The sequence below is a fragment of the Medicago sativa genome, chromosome 7, assembly GCF_051527215.1.
Source record: "Medicago sativa cultivar Bolivia chromosome 7, Bolivia_mono, whole genome shotgun sequence".
NCBI classification, from domain to species: Eukaryota; Viridiplantae; Streptophyta; class Magnoliopsida; order Fabales; family Fabaceae; genus Medicago; species Medicago sativa.
The window spans coordinates 4,597,724-4,608,458 of NC_140755.1; the positions used below are offsets into that span (position 1 = coordinate 4,597,724).

General features: G+C 47.4%; 1 protein-coding gene across 1 annotated transcript; it reads left to right on the forward strand.

The window, feature by feature from the left end:
* Positions 1 to 549: 549 nt before the first annotated feature.
* LOC146903669 (uncharacterized) lies at positions 550 to 1,110 on the forward strand. The gene has a single exon (XM_085725044.1). It carries the CDS (start codon positions 550 to 552, stop codon positions 1,108 to 1,110), a length of 561 nt encoding a protein of 186 aa, XP_085581170.1.
* Positions 1,111 to 10,735: the final 9,625 nt, after the last annotated feature.

Sequence of the window (10,735 nt, forward strand, 5' to 3'; positions counted from 1 at the left end):
CACTCTTGAGAGCACTCTCAAGGCATCTAATCATCAGTCTAAACCCTAGAATCCTAGTATTCCTTACCGTACTTTTTTGCAAGTACAGTTGGCGCCGTCTGTGGGAAAAAGGTAAAACTAACCTTGACCACGTTTCTGGATCGCAAATCGTGATTCAGGAACCCTTAAACTAGACCTTTGAATCGTAAAACTCCTTTGCGATTTAGAAACCCTAACCCCTTTCGACCAACCTAAATCGCACCTCACGTACGATTTAGAGAAAAGCCTCTCATCATGGCAACAGCCGAAGAATTGGAATCCATGCGAACCCAACTCGCTCAACTGAAGGATCACAACGATGCCCTTCAGGCCTCAATGGAGACCATGCAACAAAAGCAACTGGAGGAAAAAGAAGAATCACACCATGGCGAGTTAGATGACCCTGAACCACAACCATTATCCACTGAAATTTAGGACGCACCAGTTCCAGAGGGCTTCAAGCCGCCCCACCTATCCACCTTCGACGGAAAGAACGACCCCATGGAGCATGTCACGGCCTTCAATACACGCATGGCGGTTGTCGGGGCTCCCGATTCTCTGAAATGCAAATTGCTAGCAGGTACTTTCACTGACGCCGCCTTACGCTGGTACATGAATCTCCCACGGTTCTCCATCCTCAGCTACCAGGACATGACCAGAAAACTCATACAACAGTTCTCCGCTAGTCGACATCGCAAGGTCCCAGCAACTAGCCTTTTCAATGTGCGACAAGGGCATAATGAATCCCTCAGAGACTACCTGGCTAGGTTCAACGATACAACCATCAAGGTAATCAACCCCAACCAGGAAGTGTTTGTAGGAGCTTTCCAAAACGGACTAAGGGCAGGGCAGTTCAACGAGTCTCTAGCCCAGAAACCTGCGGATTCCATGGAAGAAGTTATAGCCAGGGCAGAATGCTACATCAAGGGCGAGGAGAGCAACGCAGAAAAGAAGGCCAGAGACGCCAAGGAGCGCGCAAGCAATCCAGAACGGCGACCTTATCAACCAACAGCTGGCAGAGATTGGCCCCCTACAGAAGGCCGGAGAGGCGACCGTTCAATCCGTATTCTCAAAGGGACTTCGCGCCCTTAAATACTAGGCCAGAGCGTATCATGAAGGAGGTCTTCGAAGCAAGGCTGATCCCAGAGCCCTTGCCAGCCCGCAGCCCCGTCATGGGAAGGGATGAAGACAAATGGTGCAAATATCATAAGGTACGAGGACACGACACAGACTCGTGCATTCATCTTCGCCAAGAAATCGAGCGACTAATACAAAGTGGGAAGCTAAGAGGGTATGTCAGGGACAGAAGGGGCGAGAATAAACAAAAAACGGACCATAAAAAGGAGGAAGTGAACGACGAAAAAAGACACGCCATAAACACTATTTCAGGCGGCTTCGCCGGAGGAGGGGAGTCAAGTTCGTCGCGAAAGAAATATGTGAGGCAGGTAATGTTGTGCCAGGAGTATGAAGAGACGGATCAGAAGCACGAACCAGAGGTATCCTTCACGCCCAAAGATTATCGAGACGTAGTACCCCACGACGACGACCCCATGGTCGTCACTTTACAAATCTTCAAGTGGGACGTGAAGCGGGTGTTGATAGACCCAGGAAGCTCTGCGGATATTCTTTACTACGACACATTTGATCGAATGGGGCTAGACCCGGAGCAGCTGCAACCTTTCAGAGGAACTCTGGCAGGCTTCACGGGCGAGCAGGTTCATGTGAGGGGATACATCACCCTAAAGACAACTTTCGGAAGCGGATCTCACGCCAAAACCATTCGAGTCAGGTACCTCGTCGTAAACTCGCCTAGCTCCTACAACATCATCATAGGTCGCCCTGCCTTCAACCTGTTGGGCGGATTCTTATCCACGAAGTACCTAGTAATGAAGTACCCTCTTGACTCTGGAAAGATTGGAACCATTCGAGGCGATCAAAAACTCGCCAGGGAGTGCTATCATAACAGTTTGCGTTTGCAAAAGACCAGAAAGAAGTCAAGTAGTGAGGTAACGCACGAAGTTAACATGATCGATCTGGATCCCAGAGAAGGCTTCCAACAAGAACGCCTAGTACCCACTGAAGAATTAAAAGAAGTCTCCATCGGACCAGAAGCCCACCATACAACAAAGATTGGCACGTCACTATCTCCTGACGAGGAGGTCGCCCTGATCAAGCTACTAAAGAAGAATCTGGATCTCTTCGCCTGGCATCCATCAGAAATGCCAGGGATGGACCCCGACATTGCTTGCCACCACCTATCTATCAAGGCTGGCGTGAAACCGGTAGTACAGCGGAAAAGGAAGATGGGCGAGGAAAGAAGGAAGGCAATTGATGAGGAAGTGAAAAAGTTAGTTGAAGCCCACTTTATCAGCGAAATAAAGTATCCCACGTGGTTAGCCAACACCGTCCTTGTTAAGAAAGCAAATGGGAAGTGGCGAATGTGCGTGGACTACACGGATTTGAACATGGCATGCCCCAAAGATCCTTATCCTCTCCCTAACATTGACCACCTGATCGATAGCGCCCCAGGTTACAAAACTCTAAGCTTTATGGATGCCTATTCAGGTTACAATCAAATACGGATGGACCCTCTGGACGCTCCAAAAACGGCCTTTATGACCAGCACAAAGAATTATCACTATGAAGTCATGTCTTTTGGTCTAAAGAACGCAGGCGCCACCTTCCAGCGATCTATGGACACCGCGTTCTCCGCGCAGATAGGACGAAATCTTGAGGTATATATTGACGACCTGGTCGCAAAAACGAAGGAGGGATACAGTCACTCTGAAGATCTGGAGGAGATATTGAGCCAGGTTCGAAGATATAGGATTCGTCTGAATCCAGCAAAATGTTCTTTCGGAGTGCAGGCAGGAAAATTCTTAGGTTTCCTCTTAACAAGACGAGGCATCGAAGCAAACCCTGACAAATGCCAGGCGATCATCAACATGAGAAGCCCCACCAACATCAAGGAAGTGCAGCAACTCACAGGTAGGCTCGCCGCTCTTTCTCGTTTCTTGTCCTGCGCCGGCGACAAAGCCTTCTCTTTCTTCGCCTCCATTAAGAAAAAGGAGAGATTCGAGTGGACTCCAGAATGCGAGGATGCTTTCCAGCAAATTAAGAAGTTCTTAGCTAGTCCGCCCATCCTTCAGCGGCCAAATCCGAACGCCATTCTTTTCCTGTATCTGGCGATATCTGACAACGCCATGAGCACAGTCTTGGTAGAAGATTCAGCAACAGGCGAAAAGCCGATTTATTTCGTCAGCAGGGTGTTCAAGGGGGCAGAGCTGCGATATCAGAAGATAGAACGTCTCGCCCTTGCTGTCGTCGTAACAGCAAAGAAGCTTCGCCCCTACTTCCAAAGTCACAAGATCGTCGTAAAATCAGATTACCCGATCAGGCAAGTACTGGGGAAACCTGACCTGGCCGGAAGAATGGTAGCCTGGTCCGTAGAGCTTTCAGAGTATGACGTCCAGTTCGTACCAAGGGGGAGCATCAAATCCCAAGTATTGGCAGATTTTGTAGTAGAGCTCGCCTCCCCAGTACAGGAACAACCTCCTTTCGTATGGCTCTTATCTGTAGATGGCTCATCCAACCTGAAAGGCAGTGGTGCAGGCGTTATCTTGGAAGGGCCGGACGACGTTCTCATCGAACAATCCCTCAGATTCGAATTCAAGGCTAGCAACAATCAGGCCGAGTATGAAGCTTTAATAGCTGGCATGACCTTAGCCCTAGAGATGGGCGCCGAAAATTTAAGAGCCAAGAGTGATTCCCAGCTCGTAACAAGTCAGATCACGGGCGACTACCAGACGAAAGACACACAGCTAGCCAAATACCTGACTAAGGTGCAGAGCCTCGCCAAGAAATTTAGCTTCTTCGAAGCCATTTATGTACCACGGGAGCAGAATTCCAGAGCAGATTTGTTGGCAAAACTCGCCAGCACCAAACGACCAGGCAACAACAGAACAGTTATCCAGGAAGTAGTTGCAACACCCAGTACGAAGGTGGACGAAGTACTTCAGGTCGTAGAGAACACAGGAGGATGGATGGAACCATTGCTTAGATATTTGACAGGATCATTCACACCAACCGACGACGAGGAAGAACAGACAATCAGAAGGCGAGCGTCCAAATTCACTTTGGTCTCTGGGAAACTCTACAAAAGAGGCCGCACGACTCCCTTGCTACGATGCCTAGGAGAAGACGAGACGCACTTGGTCCTTCTGGAAGTACACGAGGGCGTTTGCGGTAGCCATATAGGCGGGCGAGCTCTAGCCGCCAAACTCCTCCGCGCCGGCTACTATTGGCCCACCATGCTTCAGGATAGCTCGACTTTCGTAAAGAAATGTGACAAATGCCAAAGGTTCTCTGACAGGAAGCACGTCCCAGCTCAGGAGTTGACCTCTGTATACTCGCCATGGCCTTTCCACAAATGGGCAGTCGACATCGTTGGACCCTTTCCTCTCGCCCCAGGGCAGCTGAAATTTCTCATAGTGGGAGTGGATTACTTCACCAAATGGATCGAGGCGGAAGCAGTCGCCAAGATAACTGCGGAAAGAGTAAAGAAATTCTACTGGAAGAAGATCATCTGCCGTTTCGGCCTACCTAAATGCATAGTGTCAGATAATGGAACTCAGTTCGCAAGCTCAACAGTGTTGGACTTCTGCAAGAACCTAGGGATACAGACAAAATTCGTCTCGGTGATTCACCCACAAGCCAATGGGCAAGCCGAATCGGCCAACAAAGTTATTCTTAGCGGGATCAAAAAGAAATTAGAGGCCGCCAAAAGTTTGTGGGCAGAACAACTCCATGAGGTATGAATAATTTTAAGAACCAATTTACTCTCGCCTCAACTTTCCAAAGTTTTAAATCTCTTTCAAGCTACTATACTATATATAAACAAATGCATCGATCAAAATAAGTACAGGTACTATGGTCCTACCACACTACCCCTCATTCTACAACCAAGGAGACACCGTTCACTATGGTTTATGGCACAGACGCCATGATACCTGTCGAAATCGACACCCCCACATGGAGGCGAGATACGTTTTCAGAAGAAGGTATCTATCTTATTTCGCCAGGCGACTAACATTTTTTAGTGCAGGGAAGTATTGCTATTGTAAATTTACGCGCTATTTTCCTTTAAAAAGCTAATGAAGTAGGTATGGCGGTAAGTATGGACGTCATTGACGAGGTCAGGGAGCAGGCACACATCAGGGAATTCGCAGCCAAGCAGAGAGCAGCTAGACGATACAACTCCAGAGTGACGCCCAGGGAGATGAAAGAGGGCGACTTAGTCCTCAAGCAAGTTGTCGCCCCAACCAGAATAGGCAAACTATTTCCAAACTGGGAAGGACCTTACAGAATCAGAGAAAAATACGCTCACGGGGCGTATAAGTTAGAAGAACTGAACGGAGACGTCGTACCTCGCACTTGGAACGTGGCCAATCTGCGTCACTACTATAGCTAGAATTCTTTTTCTTTTGCATTTTAATTTTATTATGTACCAAATAAGGATGATGTAAGATCACCACTGCAACTCTTACATTTTGACGTTATCAATAATACAGGGTTGGGGTGGCACTCTTTTCCCCTGCAAGGGCAGGGGTTTTTAACGAGGCGCCCTTTCCTTTTTCATATCTATGATTCATTCCACATTTTTTCTATCATGCAAACAGAATTCGCTCACTGAAAGAACAAAGATAAAGGATCCACAACGCCAACCTTGATAAGGACTCTGGCTGCGTCGACGCATCAACTCGCCTAGCCTTCCATCAGAGTTGGAAGTGTAAAATAAAAAAGTCTTCCCTCAGAGCGGGAAGCAAAAGTCCTCCTTCAGAGTAGGAGGCGCCTTCCATCAGAGTTGGAAGTGTAAAATAAAAAGTCTTCCCTCAGAGCGGGAAGCAAAAGTCCTCCTTCAGAGTAGGAGGCGCCTTCCATCAGAGTTGGAAGTGTAAAATAAAAAAGTCTTCCCTCAGAGTGGGAAGCAAAAGTCCTCCTTCAGAGTAGGAGGCGCCTTCCATCAGAGTTGGAAGTGTAAAATCTTCCCTCAGAGTGGGAAGCAAAATCCTCCTTCAGAGTAAGGGACGAAATAATAAACGCCAGGCGTCTCGACGTGACCGCCGAAATGCTTATGTCGACATTTTAGGGCGAAGAAATGTACCAGATGAGTGATAAAGATTTAAATCTAAAAAGAGACGCAGTCGCTGAAAACTCTCACTTTTGAAGAAACGACTCGTAATGACGCATTAAACATATAGAATGAAATCGAAAGCAACGTAGAAAATCATAAAATTATTTAAACATTTGCAGAATATCAAGCCACAGCAAGAAAGAGATACCGCATCTGACATAAGCATATGTAAACATTCAAAGTCACAACTCGCCGGGCAAATAAAAGAGTGTTTAAAAAGGCGCTCTAAGAAGCCGCCAATATCAAGTTACAGACCAAGAAAATAAAAACAAATAAAAAAGTACAAGACTATTCATCGTCCACCAACTCGCCGTTCACGATGATCTTGAAGGGATCAAGCTCTTCAACTTTGGCCTCTGGATTAAATAAAAGCACCTGCTCCTTAGCACGCATAAAGCCGTCCTCAAAGTATAGCGCTAGAGCCCGCCGCCCTTCGTCTACCGCCAACTCTGACTTTTCTAACGCAGCTTTCGTCGCGTCCTTCTCCGCCTCCGCATCCTCCTTAGCCTGCTTCATTTCCTCCAGGGCGGATTCAGCAGCTGCTTTGTCCTTCAACGCCTCCTTAAGGCGGCTTTCAAATCCAGAAGACTTATGTTTCCATTTCTCCACGTCTTCCGCAGCATCATTGTGCTTCTTCTCCACCAGGTCATACTTCGTCTCCAAGCAATGGCTCAACAGCATAGTTCTCAAAGCTGCAGTATGGATATCCGCCACCAGGTCGCTGCACTTAGCTTTCACTCCAGCTTCCACCTCCACCTTAGTAAAGGGTACCTGTTCCTTCATATACCTGCAAGATCATCAAACAATAAAGTCACTAAAATTCAAAGACCTAACGGCCAAAAGGAATCAACGCCTAAGAAAACAAGAATAGTATTGTACCGGCGAATGTCGAATCCGGAATGCCAGAAAGAGTCCATCACGTCATCATTCAGAGAAGTCCCTCCAATTTCTTTTCCCGAAGGAGGGCGGCTGCTGCTAGGTTTAGATCCCCGACCCGTCCTCGCCTTCTTAGACGAGGGAGAGGCCGCCGGAGTAGGGGCATTTCCTCCACCAGCATTTTCTAAATCGTCCACCTCAATCACACCGGAATCACCTTTAACGGACTCCTTCCTCTTCAACCTCCTCAAGGAAACGCCCCCTGGACTGCTGGACACGTAGCCATCAGGGTTCTTACTTCTCTCCAACTCAGCCAAATACTTCCTCATCTCCGCGCCAGTAAGTGGCAACATTTCGCCTGTACAAAGTAAAACAAACTCAGGTGAATAAATCAAATAAAATGACAAAACCAAAACAAATGCGAAACTTTTGAAAGACACTCACGCAAATAGGCTGCCATGCGGACAACGTCGCCCTCCCTATTTAACAGATCATGAATATTTGTCAATGGAACCTTCTCCAGGAACTGAGTTAGCTCATGCTCATAGGGCGACATCGCATCCAAGTCATACCCTTTCACCGCCAAAGGGGCACTGGACCACCGAAGAGGAAACTTTGGCTCGCCGTTCACCAGAACTGAGGACGTCGAGCACCCAGGCGACCCCTGCACTCTAACGAAAGTATCCCGCCACTCCTTCTTAAAGTTACAAGCGTAAGTGGGAAAGAGCCTCTTTCCAGAGTGAGCAGAGATAGCTATCCAGGTTCCTTTGTTAACATCTTTGGTACCATAAAATTGGAAAAAGACGGCGACAGAAGGCTCAAGACCCAGCGACTTACATAGAATCTCGAAACCACGAATAAACGCCCAGCTATTAGGAAAAATCTGTGTGGGCGCCACATTCAGAAACTTCAATACGTCCATCTCAAAAGGCGTGAAAGGAATTTTCATGCCGAATTCCTCTTAGACGGCGGTATAGACAAAGTAAGATTCGTCCCCCTCGCCCGCCATCTCTTGATCACACACGCGCTCGTCTGGATCACAAGGCAACAGCACCACGTCCTCTTCCCGTCCGGTAGCCGAAATATCGAACTTACTTCGAAATGAATCCATAGCAGAAACATCAACATAAAGGGATTCTTCTAACAACACTTCTTCCGCAAACAAAGACATCCCTATTAACCTAGAAGGTAACCTTTTCCCCTCCACTGCGCGCGAAGTCCCCTGAAGCGGACGAATTTCCCAGCACTCGTCCTCCTTAGCTGCCCCTGAAGTGGCAGACAGAAACACACAATCACTATCATGGCCCGAATTAGCACTTGACTCGCTCGAAAGGTCACTAAACAATTCTTCCCCGAATAACCCATCGTAATAAGCATCCCAATTGATAATCCCATCAGCACCGGTAGCGTGCCTCAGGCACGCTTTCCTCAAGTTCTCTTTTTCAATCGGATCAATGGGTTGGACCAGTTTCCCCTCACCATCGCACTCCCTAATTAGAACCATCTCCTAAACTAACGTTTTTCGCTCTAAACATAAAAATGCAAAAAGAGGGAAAAAGAAGGGATGAGAAGTCAATAAGTACCTGCGAAGGAGTGGAAGACGGATCTGCAGATGCTATAAACCGGCAAACAAAACGTGAAGAGAACCGAAGAGGAGAGCAGCAAGGAGCGTTGGACAAATGAAAAATGAAGAAATGAAAACCTAGAAACCCGTTTTTAAGGGAGAGCAAAAGCCGCCTCGGGAAGCGTGTCAGGCACGGTTAAGATCAAGACACGTGGCGGACATCAATGGTTAAAGGCATATCAAAGGTCTGTAAACACCCCAAGAGCGCCTTGGGGAGCTCGCCATACAAAAGGAACATACGAGATCGCCTAATGGCGACCTCCTTCGAGCAAAACGTACACGGAGCAAACCCGGATCACCAACCATCTCGCCTTGACCCAAGACTCATGCTTGGGGGGCATGTAGGATACGGGCACATAGAACATATACCCTCGGGTTCCGTCAAAGCATTCCATGACAGACTCAGTACAACGCTCCAAGTTCAGGATATATATCTACCCTCGGGGTCTCCGTGACATTCGTAAACCGCCCTGGAGAAATCCTTCGAAATGGTCCGGCGGCATAGCAGGATTACATGAAACCATCATCACTTCGCCTTGTCCCAAGACTTGTGCTTTGGGGGGCTGTGGACCGTCATCATGTTCCTAAATGAATCAAATGATCCCAGAAAGACTCTTCGCACGTCATCATCACTTCGCCTTGTCCCAAGACTTGTGCTTGGGGGGCTGTGGACCGTCATCATATTCCTAAGGGCGTGGAAGCCCTCCAAAAAAGGCTCTAAGCCCTTCAGAAAGGCCTGGGCGCCCTCCAGAAGGATTCCTGAGCCCTGGCGCGCCCCCTAAAGGGCGCCGCCTCATTAAACTTCTGGAAGCCTCTGGCACCCGCCCAAAATACACAAATACCCCTGTTGCTTGGTAACCAAGCAACCGAAGCCCAAGCCCATAGCAGGCTATAAATACCATTCTTGAGAGCACTCTCAAGGCATCTAATCATCAGTCTAAACCCTAGAATCCTAGTATTCCTTACCGTACTTTTTTGCAAGTACACAGTAATATATAGTTTCTGATTATACAAGAACGATAAGAATAAAATACGGTGACTAGCCCAAGAACAGGCCATCCTAGCTAAAATATGAGCAACCATGTTCGTTTGTCTCCTAACAAACTTCACCTCGAAGTTGAAATGTAAAGATAATTGATAAATAATACTAGAAATAATAGAATAGGATTTCGAATCACCATGGCCGTGAGACAATAGAGCTTGCACTAGAGTAGATGAGTCAGACTCGAAAACAACCCGATCCATTATGTTTGCATCAGCAAATTGAAGGGCCTCGAACAAGGCTACTGCCTCCCACTCCAAAACAATTATATTTGCCCGCTCCCATTTCTTTTAAGCACAGATAAATTGCCCGCGGGAGTCTTTAACACAACACACAGAAGATGTAATATGGTTACGGTCATGGAACGCGACATCCACATTGCACTTCAACCACGTCTCACTCGGTTTATCCCAAACTGAGTTGTTACCTTGCACTATATTCTGCCCGTGTTGCACTACCGGTGGTGAGGTCTGTGTATGAACCTCTTGCCATTGCTGCCATACATCTAGTGTTGTCGTTCCAATGCTTGTTGAAGTATAATGAGCGTCATTCCAAATGACATCATTCCGTGCAGCCCAAGTTTTCCAAAGAAGTAAAGCCACCCTACCAGCAATGTCTTGGCTTTCTGAACGACATATATCAAAAACAAAATCTGCTAAATTGCTCACAGTTTCAATTCGCGGTTGCTCAACTCGCAGCATAGTCAAAAGCCCTGCCCAATACCAACTCTCATGCACCACTGTACAACCCACAAAAGCGTGCTAATCATTCTCAACAGTCGTATCACACCAGGGACATGTCATCTCACATTGTACATGCCGTAATTGTAATTGGAGACGCGTCGGAACACACTCTCTACAAATCCTCCATAACAAATTACAAGCTTCATGAGGGAAATTCGCCTTCTAGATTCTATGCCACTCTCCTTTAACATGGAATCGATCAGTATGTAGCAACTCCATCATAGGCAGTTTATAATCAA

What these genes read in the sequence shown, in the direction of transcription:
- LOC146903669 (XM_085725044.1), top strand. Translation starts at nt 550, where the DNA reads ATGGCGGTTGTCGGGGCTCCCGATTCTCTGAAATGCAAATTGCTAGCA.